The 21,570-nt window shown below is 52.4% G+C and overlaps 1 protein-coding gene across 1 annotated transcript in view; it reads right to left on the bottom strand.

The window, feature by feature from the left end:
- IGDCC4 (immunoglobulin superfamily DCC subclass member 4) overlaps positions 1-21,570 on the bottom strand; it is a 43,170-nt gene that overhangs the window by 3,720 nt on the left and 17,880 nt on the right. Inside the window, exons 5-19 of the mRNA XM_031668984.1 lie at positions 17,627-17,763; positions 15,651-15,791; positions 11,701-11,856; positions 10,615-11,028; positions 9,944-10,108; positions 9,157-9,294; positions 8,108-8,278; positions 6,893-7,129; positions 6,640-6,741; positions 4,598-4,781; positions 3,729-3,856; positions 3,261-3,431; positions 2,900-3,037; positions 1,321-1,426; positions 620-848 (exon numbers count right to left, since the gene is read on the bottom strand). Of these exons, the coding sequence (XP_031524844.1) occupies positions 620-848; positions 1,321-1,426; positions 2,900-3,037; positions 3,261-3,431; positions 3,729-3,856; positions 4,598-4,781; positions 6,640-6,741; positions 6,893-7,129; positions 8,108-8,278; positions 9,157-9,294; positions 9,944-10,108; positions 10,615-11,028; positions 11,701-11,856; positions 15,651-15,791; positions 17,627-17,763 (2,617 nt within the window). The remainder of the gene's footprint in view (positions 1-619; positions 849-1,320; positions 1,427-2,899; positions 3,038-3,260; positions 3,432-3,728; positions 3,857-4,597; positions 4,782-6,639; positions 6,742-6,892; positions 7,130-8,107; positions 8,279-9,156; positions 9,295-9,943; positions 10,109-10,614; positions 11,029-11,700; positions 11,857-15,650; positions 15,792-17,626; positions 17,764-21,570) is intronic.

Below are 21,570 nucleotides of genomic sequence, written 5' to 3'. Positions count from 1 at the left end.
CAGGGTCCAGCCTGTCACCTGCTGCTCTCTCCCTCCCCAAGGCTCAGGGAGGAGCACCGAAAGGGCTGCGAGTCAGCGGGGTAATCGAGGATGAGTCCTCCTACAGAGGAGCAGAACACCAGATGCTCTGCAAAGCCCGCGGTGTCTGAGCCAGGCGGGGAGAGAGTAAGGGAGGACGGGTCGGAGTCGGGTGGGATGTGCCACCCCTGCCAGCATGAAAGGGACCAGCCCTGCGAAGGCCTCACCCTATCCTGGTCCCAGCCCCACTTGGCCACAGTCAAGCCAACTGGCCTCTTCTCCCCACACGGGGATGGCTGGGTCATAGAGGTCTCCCCAGCTCCAGGGATGAGGAGGGAGCTGGGTGTTCTGGCTATCCTGGGTCACCTGCTGGGAGGCCCTCTCCTTCGTGAGAACCAGGCCGACCTATTCTGCCAGCGTATGGAGGCCCATGTGCTTCCCTGACCAGCCAACCATTCCGTGGAGGAGGGAGAGAGGCCCTAGCGTCTGCAGCCGGCTCCGAAGGGGAAGGTAGGGCCGTGCTCACACAGCCACGCGCTGTGCTCTGGCGCCCCTTGGTGTCCTACTTAGAAATGAGCCCCAATATGGGGCTCTGACCTACCTTTCTTTTGGAGTGACCCCGGCCTTCAGAAATACCGCCACCCATAAGGCTGTGCACTTCAGCCCTGTCCTCTACATCTGAGGGTGGCGGGGACCAGTCCTGGGGATGGGGGTGCACAAGGGACTCCAGTTCATGGGCAGCTGGGGGACTCGGGGGGCCAAGCTGAGCTCTGGAGTACAGCGCAGGATTCCCAGGGGTGGCCGTGGAGGACAGGCCTGGGAGGGATTCCCTGGAAGGGAAGACAGAAAACAAGGCACAGTGGTCAGAGTAAAGGGTCGGGCGGGACTGGGATCTGGTCCAGCCTATGTCTTTGGGCAGGTTCCTGCCCATCTCTGGGACTTGCTTTCCTGGTCTGTGCAATGAGTAAGAAAAACTGCTATTGTTCAAAACAGCTTCATGCTATAAACAGGGTGGCATCTGGAGATTTGGGCCCCCTCTTTCCAAGACGCTGGCAGCTACAGAGGAAGTGGGAGCGAGGCAGTTCTGGTGGCCTTGCTGAGGGGGGTAGCCAGGGGCTCTCCTCAGTCCACTCCCCATTCTCATGAAGACATCATTCCTGATTCCTTCATCCCAGAGTCCTGACTTTAACGGGGCTCCTGGGAGTGCCAAGGGCAAGTCATGGCCACTTTCCCCGATGGCCCGTTCTGCAGCCCTTCCTGGAAGTCTCCTTTCCCTGAAGCCAGACTGGCTCCCCTGCTCACCTGTGGGGGCTGCGGCGCAGGCCGGCACACATGCAGGCCAGGAGGCAGAGGAGGCCCAGGCAGACACCCACGATGATGCCCGTGACTGAGTGCATGTCCAGCGAGTCTGGTGGGGGAGAGAGAGGCACAGAGCAGGTCAGGACAGAAGAAGGGCACAGGGCATGGATCAGGACTATCCATGGCTTTCTCAGGAGACACCAGCCGGACCCTCACCCTTCAGATGCTCACAATCTTCAGATACAAGGACAGGAGGTCCCTGTGGCCTCATAGAAACTACTACTACCACTCCCTGTGACTGTCCTCCCCAGAACACACCCAGAAGTTATGGTCTCTCCTCCTCAAACTGGCCTTTGGTGAAACATGTGTTGCCTGCCCCCAGGGCTGTTGCATGGGTGTGCAACATGTGCAGGTGCGCAGACCCCATGCTTGGGTGGGCCCCACGCTTGAGTTAATGCTCTGCTGTCACCACCTTAAAATTCTTTTTTTTTTTTTTTTGAAATAGGGTCTTGCTCTGTCACCCAGGCCAGACTGCAGTGGCATGAACACGGCTCGCTGTAGCTTCAACCTCCTGGGCACAAGTGATCCTCCCACCTCAGCCTCCCAAGCAGCTGTGACCACAGGCATAAGCTACCACACCCAGATAATTTTTAAATTTTTTGTGGAGACGGGGTCTCACCATGTTGTCCAGGCCAGTCTCCAACTCCTGGCCTCAAGTGATCCTCCCACCTCAGCCTTCCAAAGTGCATGAGCACTTTGGATTACAAGCACGAGCCACCATGCCCGACTTCTAATTTTTAAAATAAAAGATAGCACCTTTTCATTTTGCACTGGGCCCTGGAAATTATGTAGCCAGTCCTGCTGTCCACCTCCACCCCATAAAGCTCATTGCCTCACCAAGTTAATCCTCCAATCAAAGCAATTTCCCAAAGAAACTGGTCTTTAAAGCCAGTCCCAGCTGGGTGCAGTGGCTCATGCCTGTAATCCCAGCACTTTGGGAGACCAAGGCGCGTGGATCACTTGAGGTAAGGAGTTTGAGACGAGCCTGGCCAATGTGGTGAAACCCCGTCTCTACTAAAAATACAAAAATTGGCCAGGCATGGTGGCTCACGCCTGTAATCCAGCACTTTAGGGGGCCAAGGTGGGCGGATCATGAGGTCAGGAGTTTGAGACCAGCCTGGTCAACATGGTGAAACCCCGTCTCTACTAAAAATACAAAAATTAGCCAGGCATGGTGGTATGTGCCTATAATCCCAACTATTTGGGAGGCTGAGGCAGAAGAATCACTTGCACCTGGGAGGCAGAGGTTGCAGTGAGCCGAGATCACGCCATTGCACTCTAGCCTGGGCAACAAGAGTGAAACTCCGTCTCAAAAAAAAAAAAAAGCCAGTTGCCCGTGAACCTGACATCTGAACCAAGTCATCACTGAACCACACCTATTTCCCCTTTACATTTGCTCTGCTCCCACCAAACCAGGAGGACAGCTGTGCAAAAGAATGAAATGATAGTTGTGTCCACAGCCAGGGGGTTGGAAGTCAACTCCAGGGGCCTCTGGGAACCCTGGGCTGCCCTGCAGTCATACCTGACAGCTTCTCCTGGAGCGTGATCACATCCTGCAGGCGGGAGAAAGGCCCAGGCCCCACCTCTGTGCGCGCCCCCATCTTGAAGAAGTACCGAGTGTCGCTCTCCAGGCCATGGACCTCAGCACTGAAGATGTTTCCTGGGGGTGAGGGAGGCAGGGAGAGCAGGGATGGTGGGACGGAGTGGGTGGATGCAGAGGTGGGCAGGGAGGTGGGACTGGGAAAGTCTGCTCTCCATGTAGGCAGCAGCTTCTACTGCTTCTCCCAGAAGCACCTGGAACAAACCCCAGCACTGTTCTCACTGCTGGAAGTGGGAGAGGCTGGGAAGCTCTTAGGCAGATGCCCTGGGGCAGGAGCCCTCACCCTCCGTGGTGAGCAAGGTCCACTGGTGCTCAGGCTGCGTGTGGTTGTTGCTGTACAGGATCAGATACTCCACGATCTCCCCATTGGGCTCTGTGGGGGGGCACCAGTGCAGCCGAACAGTGGACGGTGTCAGGGGGCTGAGTCGTAGGTCGGATGGGGGTGTTGAGGGCCCTGGGGTGCAGGAGAGGAGATGGGGAGAGACATCAGAGCTGGGGGACAGAGCATGAGGACATGACCTCCCTTCTTCATGGAACAAGCCACAAAGCAAAGATGAGGTCTGGTTTCTAGTTGTGGAATTCTAGAAGACAGTGTGTGTGGCTGGAGGGACTTAACATTCCTCCCCTCCCAGAAACTCTTCTGCCCTCAGCTCTGCCCAACCTTGGGGTTCTGAGGGATGTTTCTTGCTGCTGGGGCAAGAAGGAGTTGGGTAAAAGATGGGTTGGTGGCAAGCGGCTGGGAGCCACTCACGGTCAGGCAGGGTGGAGCGCTCCACCACAGAGCCGAAAGGCCCATCCACGTCCACGCCGTGAGACTGCACCGCAAACTCGTATTTGGTGAATGGCTTCAAGCCGCCAATGAGGATGTCTTCTCCAGAACTGCTAAGGCAAGAAACATGACTAGTGCTCTCAGGCACACTCTCCCAGCAGGGCAGACCCCTCCAAATCTACTCCCCTGCTGTCAGCCCCAGCCCCAGGTTCTACTGTGGGAAGGGAAGCTGCTCCCTGACCTGGAGGCCACTGCCACCACCCAGGGACCTACAGAGAGGTCTGGATGTATGCTGCTCCAAGTCTCATCTCGAAACCAGGCCCCCTCCTCCAGGAAACCTTCCTGGATTAATCCAAGTTATTCTCCACCTATGGAATCATCTCTGATGCATCTTTTCTTTGGCTTAATTTTGCCTTCATGGCAATAGTATATATCAGTTGCTTTTTATGCGGCTTTCCTCTGCCAAACCTCAGGCTCCTCAGGCTCTGTCTCCCCATCTGACAGGGTGGAGGGAGCAGCTCTGAGACAGGGGCAGGGCTCTCTTCACCATCAGATTGGGAGCCCTCTGAGGCTGGAGAAACAGGTCTGTCCTGTGTCACATTCTCCAGAGTTTGAGAACAAGGCTGTGTTGTGAGGGGACGGGATTGGATGGCCTCCTCGCTACCATCTGGTCAGCAGGCAAGGACGTGGACCCTGTGCAGCCCCTCTGTGTGGCCTCAGTGTAACGGGTGAGCCATGACGTGTTCCTGAATCCCAGGGGCCCTTCCCTGATCACCACCTGCTGCCTTCCCTCCCCCACCCCCACCTGCTCTTCCTTCCTTCTTTACATTAGTAAAGGCATTAGTCCCCACCTGGTGTAATAGGTGACCAGGGAGGCATTCCTGAGCCCCCAGGGGCTGAAGCGCACAGTGTAGTTGACAATCTTGACTGTGGTGAAGTCTGGCTTTTTCCACCGAAGCCAGATGGATGTGGAGCTGTTTGATTCTGCATGGACGTGGGCTGGGGGCAGGGGTGGTCCCCTCTGGATGGGCATGTCTGAAAGGTGAAAACTAGAGTGTGAGGAGGGAAGGGAGGATACTCATCCTTAAATATGTATAGTGGTTTACAGTTCCCAACGCTGTTTCTTTGACCCTCTCCTTTGATCCTGTGAGTTGAGTAGCATCATTCCTACTTCACAGATAAGGCAACTGAGGCTTCCAAGAATTTGATTTTTGACTGTGGAACACTAGTCTGTAAGAATGTAATAAAGAGAGAGGCAGCAAATCACAGCAATGAATAACCATGGAACCAGACTCTGGAACCAGGCTGCCTTGGTTCAAATTCCAGCTCTGACACTTACTAGCTGTGTGACCTTGGAGAAATTACTTACCCTCTCTGTGTCTCCATTCACTATTCTAATGATAGCACCTACCTCATGAGGTTGTTATGAGGATTAAATTATTTAATATTTTAAAAATAGATAGGAAATGTCTGAAATATAATAAACACTATATTTATAAGTGTTTATTATAGAAACATAAAATAAACCCCATGAGAGCAGGAACCTTATTTGTGTTGTCCACCACTAAATTCCCAAAGCAGAGCTGGCACTTAGTAGACACTTAGTGAAATATTTGCTGAATGAAGAAATGAACAAACTGGAATTAGAACTCAGCTGGGTGTGGTGGCTCATACCTGTAATCCCAGCAGGCTGGTAGGCCAAGGTGGGTGGATCACCTGAGGTCGGGAGTTCGAGACTAGCCTGGCCAATATGGTGAAACCCCGTCTCTACTAAAAATACAAAAATTAGGCTGGGCGCGGTGGCTCAAGCCTGTAATCCCAGCACTTGGGGAGGCCGAGACGGGCGGATCACGAGGTCAGGCGATCGAGACCATCCTGGTTAACAAGGTGAAACCCCGTCTCTACTAAAAAATACAAAAAAACTAGCTGGGCGAGGTGGCGGGTGCCTGTAGTCCCAGCTACACCGGAGGCGGAGGCAGGAGAATGGTGTGAACCTGGGAGGCGGAGCTTGCAGTGAGCTGAGATCTGGCCACTGCACTCCAGCCTGGTTGACAGAGCGAGACTCCATCTCAAAAAAAAAAAAAAAAAAAAATTAGCCGGGTGTGGTGGCACACACCTGTAATCCCAGCCAGCTGCTCAGGAGGCTGAGGCACAAGAATTGCTTGAACCAAGAGGTAGAGGTTGCAGTGAGCTGAGATCATGCCATTGCACTCCAGCCTGGGCAACAGAATGAGACTCCTCTGTTTCAAAAAAAAAAAAAAAAGAACCCAGGCTTCATGGCTTCTGGTTGATTACTCCCTCTGCTAAACCATGTGGCTGGGAAGTTAGGGGTGAGGGAGTGTCATGATGGGTAACTGAGGTGTTCAATACAGGGCCACAAGGCAGTGTAGTGCAGTGGAAAGAGTTTTGCCTGGAAACCAGGAGTCCCGGTTCTAGTCTAGGCTCTGTGCGACCTTGGACAAGTTCCTTTTCCTCTCTGAGCCTCAGTTTCCCGTTAGGTCACATAGGGATACTCACTCTTCTTAGACTTGAGAGATAGTCTGATAGTGTGATGTAGACAAATGTGTTTAAAAAAAACTTGTTTTAAGGTCAAACTTGGGGTCAGGAGTTACTGATCAACCATAGGGTTTCCCTCTGAACTTTGGAAATCAGCACTATTCATGGCTAATGAAAATAAGGTGGCAGGCCTAAGACCGTGAACAGACGAGCTTCTCTCCATGACAGAGGCTCTCTGGAGCTAGAAGAGGACCCCTAATCCTAGAAGAATGGGTTTGAGCATGAGCTGAGGCTACTAAAGTGCCTGTTCACCAGGCTGGCCCAAAGGAAAAGAAGAGGAAGTGGCTAGCAGAGCCCTCACCTGAGCCCTCCCCGCCTTCTTCCCCACGGCCCTCACCTGGTGCGGGCGCCTTCTCCGTCTTGCCCTTCCACACTGCTGCATAGCCGTCCTCATGTTTGTTGAATGCCACGAGCTTCACCTCATACAGCCGGCCAGGGACTGGGGAAGGTTACAGGGCTTAATAGCTAGGGGGACATCTGGGGTCACTCTCCCATCCACAGAAAGCATGCCATCTCTAACTCCTTCACACAGCTTGCCCGGTCCCCCCTGAAGCTACATCCCTCTCTCCCGCTCCCCCAGCCCTCCTCACCTAGCTGGGTCAACTCGTACTGCTTCACTTTCTTCTTGAGCCGGATGGGCCCCACATCCCACGCCTGGTCTCCACGGCCCCCTGGCGGGCGATCGCCATTGGCCTCCTCCTCAGCCCCCACCTCCCGCCAATATAGTTTGTAGCCAGAGATCTGGGTGGGGTGAGGGGGTGGCTGCCATGACACGACCAGGGACTCCATCCTTGCCTGCACCTTCAACTCTGCAGGGGCAAAAGGGACTGGGGGCAGCGGAGCAGGATGGGAAAATTAAGGAACAGAATGGGGAATGAGGAGAAGGAGGCCAGGATAGGAGACAGGGAAGAGGCATGAGGAAGAGGCAGTAAGATGGCATTCAGTGAGAGCCTTCCCAGCATTCTCCCAACACATCACCACTCAGCCACCACTCTTAGTGCCAGGCCTGGGCTCGGTCTAGAGGTGAACTCACTATTCTGCAAGCACAGAGTGCAGGGAATGCAGGGGTGTCTGCTGGGCATTTGCAAAGGAGTCAGCAAGGAGCACCTCTGGAGCAGGCTGATAGCACCTGACACAGAATCGGCCTCTGTGAAGTCTTCTGAAGGGTCAAATGTCGGGGGCAGTAGGGGTGGTGGTTGCTGAGGCCAGGAAGGGGGGATGCCACCATTACAGTAGGGACACCCACTCGAGAGTGAGGCGCTTACAATGTGTCAAACACACTGTGTATATGCACTTTGTATATGTATTATAACTTTATTCTTGCAGCCCTCTAAAATAGTGAAAATATACTACAACCTTCACTTTACAGATAAGAAAACTGAAGCTCAGAGAGTTACATAATTTACCCAGTGTCGTACAGAGAGCACGTAGGCCGGTTTGGTCAGCATTTAATCACTCTTCTATTGGGCCTCTCAACAAAACATCATCATCATCCTCGAAGCAGCTACAGTTCAATGAGTTTAACTAAGCACTTTAGTTACAAGACATTATTCAACCTCATGCCACTCCTGGGCAGTAAATGAAGCCTCAGAATGGTTTGTCCAAGGTCACACGGCAAATCGAAGGGACACCAGATCCCAGCCCTTCACCTCTGCACCTGGGCCTCGCTCACCCATCAAGCAGAGGGAGGCATGGAAGGTCTCTGATGGAGGGTGGGGTGCGGGGGTGGGGCACTGGGTCCCAAGGACACACGCACACCCACACAGTCACACACACACTCTCCTGTCTCTCCTCTAACCCCGTACCGTGGCTCTGGTTGTGCATACTGGGCGTCCTGTGCTGCATCCACTGGGAAGGGGCCCCGAAGCCGGCTGCTGTACCAGCCGAAATCCGTACTCGATACACCTTATTTGGCTGAAGCGAGTTCAGCGTAAGCTGTGTCTCATTTCCTCGCACCTCAGTAGAGAAAATCTGATCTGCAGGGACAGAAAAGGTGGGCTGTTGGGTAGCCACCCGAGGACCAGGATCCTAAATTCTCCTACATGGGTCTTCCACCTCACATCCTGGTTCCTCCGTGCCCATGGGAGCCTGAGGCATTCTCAGCACTGACCCCTCAGTGCCTGGGCAGACTCTATGGCTCCAGGGTGGACGCTTGAGCCTCCACCTCTGGCTGATGCAGGCTATCAGCCTGGGCTCAGCTGCAGAGGGAATGATGGCAGGCTTTCCCCACTTCCCCAGGAGCTGTCAATGACCATCCCCCGCCAACACACACACGGGATGCAGACACAAGGGGCTGACCATGAAGGCCAGCAAGCTCTGCCTGGCTTCCAGAGCCCTGAGGGCCACCATGGCCACTTCCTCACCCTTCCCTCCTTCCTCACCTTTCCCTCCTTCCTCACCCTTCCCTTGGTCCCTCAGCCACCCTCCTTCTCCTAACTTTTATCCTTTTATTTTTTTCTGAAACAGAGCTTTGCTCTGTCACCCAGATGGGAGTACAATGGCATGATCACAGTTCCCTGCAGCCTTGAAATCCTGGGGTCAAGTGATCCTCCCACCCCAGCCCCCCATTTCCCAGATAAGGAAACTGAGGCAGGGACTCAGTAGGATTACATACTGCAGCTGTAGAGGGGTTGGGGTGAGAGCCCAGGCCTCCCTCTGCCTTAAGCTAGGCCCCTCTATCTTCCCTTTTCATTCCTGCCCAGACCCTTGTTTTTTAGGTTCACCCTTCCCCAACCCCTCCCTACTCTGCTTCCTTTCCTCTGACTCCGCTACCCTGCTCAGGTCTCCAGCAGCCCTGACCACTCTTCACATTGATCATTCCCAGACCTGCCTGCAGCCCACCTGCCCCACTCACCTTCCTTTCCCAAACCGTATTCTATCTTGTACTTCACCACCTGCCCATTGCTCAGGCTGGGGGGCAGGGGCAGCCACGCCACCCTGATGTCCGAGGGGTTGGGGCTGGACAGGGAGAGCTGGGGTGCTGCACTGGGGACTGAGACAGAAGAACATCAGCGTGAGCTCTGCTCCACCGACGTGGAAGGTGAGGCTCAGGAGCGGTCAGAGACTTGCCTGGGTCACACAGCAAGTCAGAAGTAGGCCAGGACCAGGATCTGAGGGAGGAAAGGGAGCTTCTCAGGGGAGCCCCAAGCTGAAGGATGAGGGGACATCTTTCCCACCCCGAAGCTGGAAAAAGTCTTGGAGCACAATCTTCCACATCTAATGGGTTAATGTCACTGACCCCTACCCTAGCTGGATGGCACACAGGTGTCAGGGAGAACTGCATGACACAGGGAATCATCACAAGACCTGGGCTCAAGTCCCAGCTGAACTACTGACCTGGGCAAATCATTCTCATTTTCTGGGCATCAGTTTCCCCAACTGAGCATGACACAGGGAATCATCACAAGACCTGGGCTCAAGTCCCAGCTGAACTACTGACCTGGGCAAATCATTCTCATTTTCTGGGCCTCAGTTTCCCCAACTGTAAACTGAGGAGAAGAACCCCTGTCCACTCTCTTATAGGGTACAAAGATGATATGAGCAGGTAAAAATGCCTTTACATTAGTAAAGAGAGGGCGAGCTCCCCTCCCCAGGGAATTCTCTTTACCCCAAGCTGCCCATTGCAGGTTCAGAGGCCCTACCGTCATCCAGTGTGTGCACCAGTGCTGGGGTGGAGGTGCGGCTGGCCCCCAGCTGGGAGTAGGCCACCACGTAGAACTCATAATCTGTGTTGGGTTCCAGGTCCCGAACCTGTAGCTCCGTGGTGTCGTTGTTCACTGCAAACTGGTATTCCACATTATCCATGCCTGGTGACACAGGGGACAAGGGGACTGTCATAGTGCCACTCCAGTGCTGGTTAGCTGGAGTTTGTCTAGGAAACCTTCATATTGTCCTGGTGTCTATTTATAGCTAAATCATCCCAGATAATCTAAGCAGGAGTGTATAAACTCCCTCGGCTTCCTGTCTCACTCTATTAATTCCTCCACTGGTTAGGGAGTGCTTTCTGGAAATGACCTACCTCTCCAGTTAGTTAACTGGGGTGGGAGGTGGCTCCAGGAACGTCCTCTCCCTCCTCTCTCAACAAATATGACTGAGGGAAGCAGTGGCCCTTCCAGCGCCAACTGCCTAATCCATACCTACCATACCTATGCGGGTCTCTAATATGGGCTCCTACCCCAGTCCATCCTCGCTGCAGAGGTACCCATCAGGCAACCCTTCAGTCATCCGACCTGAAACCCTCCCCGCTGCGCCCCGCCGGGGCCTGCGCTGGTGCCTCCTGCCCCCTGGTGCATCCCGCCCCAGGCCGACGTACCCCGTGCCTTCTGGTAGTGGAGAGAGAAGCCGATGATCTGCTCACTGTGCAGCTCGGGCCGCTCCCAGGCCACCAGCACAGCGGAGCTGCTCAGTGGCGTAGCAGTGACCCTTGTGGGGGCGCTGGGCAGCCCCTCGCGCACCACCACGGCCAGCGACGCGGCAGCACACGCCATTCCCGCGATGTTCTCAGCCACGCACTGGTAGTAGCCCGCGTCCTGCAGGCCGATCTGTGTGATGACCAGGCTGCCACCGCCGCCCTGGACCTTGACGCGCCCGTTTGGCCGCAGCGGCGCCCCGTTGTGCAGCCAGCGCAGCGCTGGCTGCGGCTCCCCCGACGCGCGGCACACGAAGCGCGCTGTGCTCGCCCGCGTCCGCGACAGCGCCTCGGGCGCCTGAGTGATGGCGGGAGCCGCTGGGGGCGCGAGGGGCGACGCTGAGCGCGGGGGTCCCGCCACTAAGGTCTCTGCCCCTCCCCCCAGGACCCCAACCCTGCCCCCCACCGCCCTTCCCCGCTCCCCTTCCAATCACTCTAACCTCTCCCTGATTCACCCTTTCCAAACTACTTCCGCTCAGCGCAGACTTACCCCTTCTTCTCCCCACTTACCCCAGCCCCACAACGACCATTCTCTTTGTCTTCCAAAACTGTCCCCAGGCCGCCTCAGCCTCCCCTAAATATCGCTCCTCCCGGATCTAACCCCACCCCTAATTTACCTATCTCCTTCCTCCCTGACCTCGGATGTCTCCCGCACCTATCAGATCTGTTCTGCCCCCCAGTTTTCTTAGTACCACCCAGATCACTCCACTATCCCCCCAACAATCCCAGTCCTACCTCCCCGCTAATTACTCGCGCCAGGCCCTAATCACCCTTCTCCTTCCATCCCAGATTCAACGCCCCGCACTCCGTCCTCCGGTTACCTAGTCCCCATCCCTCGCCCCACCTCCGCCTTACTAGGGACTCCTCCCCCGAGTTCGTCCTCCAGGAGCGCGCCTGAGTCTCCCCAGCACACCCACCTGTCCACTTCCCCCTGCCCTATTCACCCCAGCCCCAGACAACCCGCTCCCTCCGCCCTTCCGCCCACCTCACCCAGCACGCGGAGCTCTGCGGCGGCAGTGGCGAAGTCGCGCGTGCGGGGCTTGTTGGCGCGGCAGACGTAGACGCCGGAGTGCCGGGGCTGCGCGCTGGCAATTAGTAGGTTGGTGCGGCCCAGGACGATGACATCTGTGGAGATGGGCTTCCCGTCTGGGGAAGGAGAGGGAGACGCGCTGGAGGGGACGCTAGGGAATGCCCTTCCATTCACCCTCCGGACCTCAGGAACACTCTGCACCCGGGTAAAGTGAACACAACCGTCCCTGGTCCGAATCTCATTTCCTCCTCTTGCCGGGACTCTCTGAGCCCTGCTGTCTCCATCTGTAAGGGGGAACTAGCCCTTAACTGGCAGGGTTTCCATGAGGGTTGAAAGAATGTGAGAACCCCTGGCACAGTGCAGGCATATATTAATAATAGGTGCTCATACACTCGTCAGTTTTCATTACTAAATTCATTTCTCTCAAGAAGGACATGCGCCTTCCCTGGGGTCCCAGCCCAGTACTATGATGAAGCTAGAGCTGGTAAGGTCATACCAAGACAACGATTTGAATGTGCACAGATTTTTATCTCAATGTGAAATGAAAACCATTTAAAAAGCCCTTGCCTTGTAGACATGAACAGAAAATCTAGAGAAGCAATGCAAATAGCCAAGAAACACAAACATGTTCAATTTCATGTCATCAAAGAAAGGCACTTCAAAACAGACGTTAGGCTGGGCATGGTGGCTCACGCCTGTACGCTCAGCACTTTGGGAGGCTGAGGTGGGAGGATCACTTGAGACCAGGAGTTCAAGACCACCCTGGGCAACATAGTGAGACTCCGTCTCTATGGAAAAAAAAAAAAAAGATACTAAAACATAGATGTTAATTTTCAGCCATCAACTTGAGAAGATTTTTAAAAATACTAAATTGCAACGCTGGAGAAAGGGCCATAAAGGAGCTTCACCTAGGCCTTAAAGCCAAGGATTCCATTTATGCATACCTGTCCTAGGAAGATGATCAGAATTACAGGCAAGTATTTGTGAACAGAGCAGATCACAGCAGTGTTAACTGTAACAGTGGACAACTGGAAAGGACTTAAAAATCCAACAGCAGGAACTGGTGAATTATATCATAGCTATATTCAAAGTACGGAATATTAGATAGTCATTACAATTATTTTGAAAATGTTTTAAAGATGGAGAAATGCTTATGATATACTGTTGGATGAAAATAGGACTTGGAACTGTAAATGCAACACATGTTCTCAATTTCAGGGAGAAAACTGTACATATGCATAGAAAAAAACTGAAAGAAGGTATACTGGTACATAAACAATTTTTATATCTGAGTGGTGGAGTGTTTTCTGCATCTATTTTTCTTCCTAGTTTTCTATGGTGAACATTTACAACATTTGCAGTCAGAAAACAAAACAGCCGGGCGCGGTGGCTCACACCTGTAATCCCAGCACTTTGGGAGGCCGAGGCAGGTGGATCACTTGAGATCAGGAGTTCGAAACCAACCTGGCTAACATGGCAAAACCCCATCTTTACTAAAAACACAAAAATTAGCCGAATGTGGTGGTGTATGCCTGTAATCCCAGCTACTCGGGACTCTGAGGCAGGAGAATCACTTGAACCCAGGAGGCGGAGGTTGCAGTAAGCCAAGATCATGCTACTGCACTCCAGCCTGGGAAACAGAGCAAAACTCCATCAAAAAAGAAAGAAAAGAAAAGAAAAGAGAAAGAAAAGGAAACAGCCCGGGTGTGGTGGCTCATGCCTGGATCACGAGGTCGGATCGCAAGGTCAGGAGATCAAGACCATCCTGGCTAACACGGTGAAGCCCAGTCTCTGCTAAAAATACAAAAAATTAACCAGGCATGGTGGCAGGCTCCTGTAGTCCCAGCTAGTTGGGAAGCTGAGGCAGGAGAATCGCTTGAATGGGGAGGCGGAGCTTGCAGTGAGCCGAGGTCGCGCCACTGCACTCCAGCCTGGGCGACAGAGCGAGACTCCGTCCCAAAAAGCAAAACAAAACAAAACAAAATCAAAAACAAAAACAAAAAACCCATGCTCCTTCCCTGACTTAGTGGAGTAAGTTCCTGGAAAGAAAGCAGTGCTTGGGGTAGGAATGAAGCTGCTTTCCAGCCCTTCTCTTCCTAGGTGTCAGGATCCTCCGGGACAGCAATTCTCAAATCCGTACAGTGCACACAAATCACAGATGAGCAGGGGACCTTGTTAAGATGTAGAGGCCTGAGGCAGGGCCCCAGACTCTGCATTTCTAACTAGTCCTAGGTAGTAGAGCTGAAGAGCACACTTTCAGGTGCAGAACCGGGCGCAGTGACTCACACTTGTAATCCCAGCACTTAGGGAGGCCAAAACGGGTGGGTCGCTTGAGCCCAGGAGTTTGAGACCAGCCTGTGCAACATCTAGAAACCCTGTCTCTCAAAAAACAAACAAACAAACAAACAAACAAAAAAAAACGAGCATAGTGGCACATGCCTGTAGTCCCAGCTACTCAGGAGGCTGAGGTAGATCACCTGAACCAGCAAAAGGTGGAGGCGGCAGTGAACTATGATTGTACCACTGCACTCCAGCCTGGGTGACAGGCAAAAAAAAAAAAAAAAAAAAAAAGATTCCTGGATCACGACTCTCCGGGGTGAAGAAAGGAGTCTGCAGTTTTAACAAGTCCCCTGGGTGACCCTGATGCATAATCAGGAATTAAGAAATATTGACATTAGAACTTCTAGGTGATACCACAAGTTTATCCCAGTAGTACGAGGGTCCTGCTGGCCCCCTAAGTAGACAAGTGTCACAGGTCCAACAAGGCAGTTCAGGTCAGACAGGTGTGAAAATCCCAGCACTGTTCTATTTTATCAGCTCAGTGGTGGGTACATATTAATAATTGTTCAATTTATTTTCTTTAAACTATATATATTCATGATATACACTTTTGAGTATGAGATATAAACTTTTTTTTTTTTTTTAAAGTGTATAGAGTAATAGAATGAGTTGGGGAACGGGGTAAAGAGGACTGAATTTAAAACTTACTTCTGCCATCAATTTGGGACAAGTCACTTTTTAACAGCAAATGGAAACAAAAATAACCCTTGCTTTCTTTCTATAGGACTGTAGGAAGTAAAGTACCAGAAAGAGAACAGACTCAAAAGCTTGGGTCCCGGCTCTTCCACCTGCCTCTCTGAGCCTCAGTTTCCTCATCTGCCCACTGGGAATAATAGTTCTGGCCCCTACTCTCCCCAAAGGGCTCTTGGAGGCTGACAGGAGAACAGGTGTGAAAGTGCTCAGGAGACTGCACAGTGACATTTGGCCCAGCACTGGCGTTACCCTGATGGCATCTCCAGTCACTCAGTGGCACTTCTCAGTTGTAGCCTGATACTGTCAGACCTCTTTTCATAGATATGTGTTTCCTCTTCCTCACTAGACGATGAGTTCAGAGGGCAGGGTCCCTGCCTCTCTGGATTTTGTTCACTGTGCCCAGCATGATGCCAGTCACACAAAGGCAGCAGTATGCTGGGGTGGTCCCAGAGCTGGCCTTATAGTTACACAGACCAGCAGAGGGATCTGGTTCCACCTGACTCACTGGCTGTGTGGCACCTTCCCAGCTCTCAAGTACTCACTTGTAACACTGTTGTGAGGAACAGAAATATGTAATTACGGTGGAGAACGTAGCTCAGCACCTGGCCTCAGGAGGGCTGCAATAACTGTTCTGTAAGTGGCAGCCTGGAAGTGCTTTTGTAAAGCACATGCTACACAGAGTGACGAAGAAGTCTGTCCAGCTCCCCTCGAAGCTCCGACCTTGTCCACCACACCCAGCCCTGGGAGGGGAGTTCCTGCCACACCAGAAGGTTGGTGACCCCTGGGTCGTCACCCATATATCCCCCTGACTTAGGGGCATGTGAGATGCCACATCCCTCCCTTCCCATGCCCTCCTTCTCCCACCCCCTCCACTCACCTTGTCGGACCCAGGACACAAAAGGGGTGGGGTCAGCTGAGGCCACACATTCCATCACCACACTCTGGCCAGACACCACCGTGGTGTTCTCTGGGGCTGCCACAATGACCACGTCCTGTCCCCTAGTGGACGCCAGGGACCCTGGCAAGAAGACAGACAGAAGGCAGCCTTACCATTAGGCATTTGCCATTCAATACCTCACCTGAGTCGCACAGTAACCTGGTGAGGTGGTACTGGGGGCAGCAGCAATGATTCCATCTGTCAGATGGGAGATGTAGCAATAAAAGTCAGCAGGGCTAGGACGGGACCTCTGAGCTGTTTCCTTTTTTTCTTTCTTTTTTTTTTTTTTGAGACGGAGTCTCGCTCTGTCGTCCAGGCTGTAGTGCAGTGGCTGGATCTCGGCTCACTGCAAGCTCCGCCTCCCGGGTTCACGCCATTCTCCTGCCTCAGCCTCCCGAGTAGCTGGGACTACAGGCGCCCGCCACCTCGCCCGGCTAGTTTTTTGTATTTTTTAGTAGAGACAGGGTTTCACCGTGTTAGCCAGGATGGTCTCGATCTCCTGACCTCGTGATCTGCCCGTCTCGGCCTCCCAAAGTGCTGGGATTACAGGCTTGAGCCACTGCACCCGGCCTGAGCTGTTTCTTTTAGAGTCAGAAGAATTGCCTGGGCTTCAACTCAGCACCAGAGAAATGATTAGACAGACCCACATCTACCTCCATTCTTCCCTCCCAAATGCAACCCACCATCTAGGCAGAGAACTGTCAGGGTCATGGGCAAAGCACCAGACTTGGAGTCAACAGTTATAGTTTCTAGTTCCAGCACTGCCATTAACGCACTGGGTGACCTTAGGCAAATCCCTTCTCCAAAGGCTCTTGGATTCCCCAGTGGAAAAGGCAGACAGTGGACTTGAGTTTCTGCCTGGGCTGCAGCTCCCTAAACACTGATTTCCTGCTGAGTTCTCTGTGACCCTGGCCCCCTGGGTGGAGTGGTGAATATCTGGATTGTCCAGCAGGTGGAGGCAGAGACCCTCAGAACAGAACCGAGAAGACACCAGACTGGGAACAGCCCACCAGCACCAGCTAAGCCCAGAAGGAATAGGATGGGGACAGGGTGGGGGTGTGGAGAGTGGGTGGGAGGTGGGAGCTGGGAGGGATGCATGGCAAAGGGCAGCAGGGGAGGGGCCCCTGAGGGAGGCTTGAAGTGAGATCTGTTGAGCATCTCCCAGGTGCCACCGTGTTAGCCAGGATGGTCTCGATTTCCTGACCTCATGATCCGCCCGTCTCAGCCTCCCAAAGTGCTGGGATTACAGGCGTGAGCCACCATGCCTGGCCTGCACTTTCCATTCTTATTTCAAGGACTCTTCCAGCCTCTCTGAGCTGGACATTTGATAAGGAGCCCAGGGTCACACAGATGGTGAGCAGAGAAGCCAGGATTCAAACCAGGTCTTTCCAACCCCAAAGCCTGTGCCCTTCCTACTCCATCACACTGGGGCAAGAGCTTTTCAAAGAAACGAGTAAAGGACAAGAGCACTAGGCCACAGGGAGCCAGATTCTTAAGGCACAGAAAGCAGAGAGGGATGAATCCCCCAGTGCCTGAACTCCTCAGTGACTATAGAAGGGGAGGAGAGAAAGGAGCAGGGACCAGGGCTTCCGGGCGCTGACACGGCCTCAGATGCCTTGCCTCCCCACCGCTGTCCCCAGCCTTCGACACTCCATCCAACCCGAGGGCACAGAGGCTCTGCTTGAAGAGAGGAGCCCCGCCCTGGGAGTCTGGGGTCTTGTGTTCCATTCCAGTTCTTTCTTCCCTGGTTTGCTGGGTGGCAGTACCCCCTCTGGGCTTCATCGCTTCACCTGTCAATGGGACTAACATTTATCACCCACTTGAAGGCAACGCCTGGACCTCTTGAGGTCTCTCCCAGCTCTGAGATGGCTGGCTCCAGAAACCCCCAGGTTTCCCCACCCAGCCAGCCCCCTTACCTCTGTGGGCCACACTGAGTAGGGCCTCCTGGCTGAAGCGCTGGCTAGCCGAGTTGGTGGCCACACATCGGTAGGGGCCTGCATCACTCTCCTGAACATCCAGGATCTGAAGGACGCCGTTGGGAAGTGTGATGAGCCTTGGGAAGAGGGGAGCGGGCAACTGTGAGGTGGGCAGGGGGCCACAGGGAGGGTGGCTCATGGTAAGATAAATGCAAATTAAAACTCTAAGATACCAGGCCGGGCGCGGTGGCTCACGCCTGTAATCCCAGCACTTTGGGAGGCCGAGGCAGGTGGATTACCTGAGGTTTAGAGTTCAAGACCAGCCTGACCAACATGGAGAAACCCCGTCTCTACTAAAAATACAAAATTAGCCAGGTGTGGTGGCTCATGCCTGTAATCCCAGCTACTCTGGAGGCTGAGGCAGGAGAATCGCTTGAACCTGGGAGGTGGGGGTTGCGGTGAGCTGAGATTGCGCCATCGCGCTCCAGTCTGGGCAACAAGAGTGAAACTCTGTCTCAAAAAAATCTCTAAGACACCATTTTCACCTATTAGATTGGTGAAAATCAGAAGGCTTAATAACACTCCATGTGGATGAGGGAATGGGGGACGGCACTCCTGCCTCAACGGTGGATGAGGGAATGGGGGCCGGCACTCTTGCCTTGACGGTGGCCCTGCCCATACACCATCTGTCCAGGGCAAGTTGGTGATATCTCAACATCAAAACTTCTAGGGCTCTATCCCACAGATACTCTCAGATGTGTGCACAACAGCACATGTTAAACGATATTCACTCCAGCATTGTCTGTGATAGCAAAAGACTGGAAACAACCCAAGTGTCCATCTGCAGGGTGGGAACTGGCTAAATTGGTTTGGGTACATTCGCACAATGGAATGCTAGGCAGCTGCTAAAAAGGAGGCAGCTCTGTGTGTGCTGATAGAGGGCCATCTCTAAATGTGTTCTGGTACAAAACAGTGTGTGTGGGGACATGTAGGCTTCTATGCTTGCGTATACACTGAATGTTCCTGGTGTTGGTGGTTGTCTCTGGAGAGGGGACCTGGGATCCAGGGGACTGAGGGTGGGAGGGATTGACTTTTTATTATATATCCTTCTATACAGTTTGAATTTTTTTACCCCTTGCCCGTATTACCTTCTCCCTCCCTTGATAAAATATTCTTTATTCACACTATCTCATGTGACCCTCAAAACAAGCCCAAGACGTGGAGGGGGTCACGACCTCCATTTTACCAGTGAAAAATAGGGTTGGAGGGAGGAGGGTATTTTCCTGAGGTCTCATAGGTGGAGCAGAGTGAAAGCTCAAACCCAAGTCTTCTGGTGCCAAATGTCATATTCATCCTACCTGCCTGTCTCGGCAGTCATTGGATGGCTGAGAATGCCCTTGGAGAGGACGTGGTCTCCAAGCAGACCCAGCCAACATGTATGTTACTTAGACGGGGCATGATGGATGAGGGTGTTCCCTGCCCTCTGGGCTAGAGAAATAGAAAGGTCCAGAGACCTTGCTTGAGAAACGATGTAATCTGGGATAGGGAGGTCTCCATGGGGGTTGGGATATTGGGGACCAGAGTGGGCTCTGAACTAAGGAGGGGGTGAATGGGTCCCTCAGAATCCTCCAACTGGGATCCCTACAGGGTCAGCTCCAGGTTGAGAGTCCTAGTTTATCAACAGAGCAAACGGTACTGGCCTCTGGGATGTAGGCTGGGCCAAGGTCAGAGAGGGAAGAGGGCAGTTGTGCGCTTGGTGGAGATCCCTTAGCTCCTGGGGAAGTGGGGTCTAAAAAAATCTAAGCATGGGACAGGAGAAGTAGCTCAAAGGCTGGGGAGGAAGAATGTTCTAAATAGGGGCCCTACAAACATGCTGTGGTCCAAAGACTTAGAGGACTTAGAAAAAAATACAGCCGGGCGCGGTGGCTCACGCCTGTAATCCCAGCACTTTGGGAGGCCGAGACGGGCAGATCACGAGGTCAGGAGATCGAGACCATCCTGGCTAACACGGTGAAACCCCGTCTCTACTAAAAAAAAAAAAAAAAAACTAGCCGGGCGAGGTGGCAGGTGCCTGTAGTCCCAGCTACTCGGGAGGCTGAGGCAGGAGAATGGCATAAACCCGGGAGGCGGAGCTTGCAGTGAGCTGAGATCCGGCCACTGCACTCCAGCCTGGGCGACAGAGCAAGACTCCATCTCAAAAAAAAAAAAAAAAGAAAAAGACCCATAAATGTGCCCTGCTCTTTCCTGCATGGCACAGGCAAACCCACCTCTGCCCCCAGCCTCTTACCCTCAGTTCCAACAGCTGTCTACATAAGTGCTGGGGCAGAGCGAGAGAAAGGGACAGCGAGGCAAATGTGGCTAGAGGGAAATCCTGGGCCAGCACCCAGTCTGTTGCCAGAGAAGAACGGACAGGAAAGGACGAATTGGGGAAGGACAAGAAGGACCCACCTAGCAAACAGGCCCCACCCCCATCCATCTAATGTGCTCTTCCTCCAAGATCTTTCTTTCTCCTCTTTTCCCCTCGGTCTAGCGAGCTGACTATGCTGCTGGGAACTGCCTACATTTCCTAACCCCAATGTTTCTAGGTCTTTCCAGGGAAAAGTGTGCTTCAAGTACTCAAGAGCTAGTCTCTCCTTTGAAAAAATAACATTCCCTTAATTATGTGTGTTGAGTGAATGAATGAATGAACAAATGAATGAATGAATGAATTCCTTTCCCCAGATATGGTGCTATTGCTGCAGGCGATAGAAGCAAGGGGGAACCACTTTTAGTGTTCATCTAAAATCTTTTCTGGCCAGGCTTTTTGGGAGGCAGAGGCAGGAGGATTACTTGAGGCCAGGAGTTGGAGACCAACCTGAACAACATGGTGAACCCAGTCTCTATGAAAAAATATAAAAATTAGCCAAGGCATGGTGGAGCACACCTGTAGTTCCAGCTATTCAGGAGGCTGAAGTGGGAAGATCGCTTGAGCCGGGGCGGTAGAGGCTGCAGTGAACCACCGCACTCCAACCTGGGTGGCAGAGTGAGTCTCTGACTCAAAAAAATCTTTTGCTTTGCTAAAATGTGTTTTTAGAAGCTCTGTCCTTGGAAAGATGTTCAAGATATATTAGTTAGTAGGGGGAAAAAGTAAAAAAACAGTGTTTATGAAGAAATTCTACTTTTAGAAAAGAGAGAAAAGTTATGTTAGGATATACATAGAAAAAGTCAAAGGTGGCAAAGCTTGTGTGGTTTATGGGGGTTTTCTGCAGGAGTGGGATTGGGGGATTCTTATTTATTGTGGCTGTTAAGAGGGTTTTTTTTTTTTTGCAATTAATATGTATCCATTAGGAAATATAAATTTTTAAAATGTAAATTGCTAATAGTCTGTGCCCTTGTACACTTTGCTTTATAACTTGGGCTCTAACACAGAAGCACTGTGACATGGTGGAGAGAACTAGTTTCAATGTATGTGATTTTAGCAAGTGACATTCCATATCTGGGCCACAGTTTTCTCATTTGAAAAACGGGTTAAATAATTCCTGTCCTGCCTACTTCACAACTCTGACCCTCTTAATGTGTCTTGAGCTCACATTAGATAATGGACATAAATATATTTATGAATTGCAAGCTCTAAACACATGTTTACAATGGTGTAACCCATATACATATTTCAAAAGACTGCAAGGAAACTCTCAAATTGGTGAAAGCTGTGTTCAGTCAGGAGGTGACTTTTTTCTCCTTTCTGTAAAGTTGGTATACTTTACCATTTTAAAAGAAATTCAAATTTCATATAAAATAAAAGCTACTTATAGAATGAAAAACAATCTCAAATCAAAAGGAAGGGATTATTCTTTTTCCAACCTCAAACCTGAGTCTGCTGCCCCTACCCACAAAAGGCCACTTGGGTCCCAAGGATTAAAGAACATGGAAGAAATGACGCAGCTGCTCTGAATTTCCCAAGGGCC

This window comes from Papio anubis, chromosome 7 (genome assembly GCF_008728515.1).
Source record: "Papio anubis isolate 15944 chromosome 7, Panubis1.0, whole genome shotgun sequence".
NCBI classification, from domain to species: Eukaryota; Metazoa; Chordata; class Mammalia; order Primates; family Cercopithecidae; genus Papio; species Papio anubis.
This window is presented reverse-complemented; position numbering and strand designations above follow the sequence as displayed.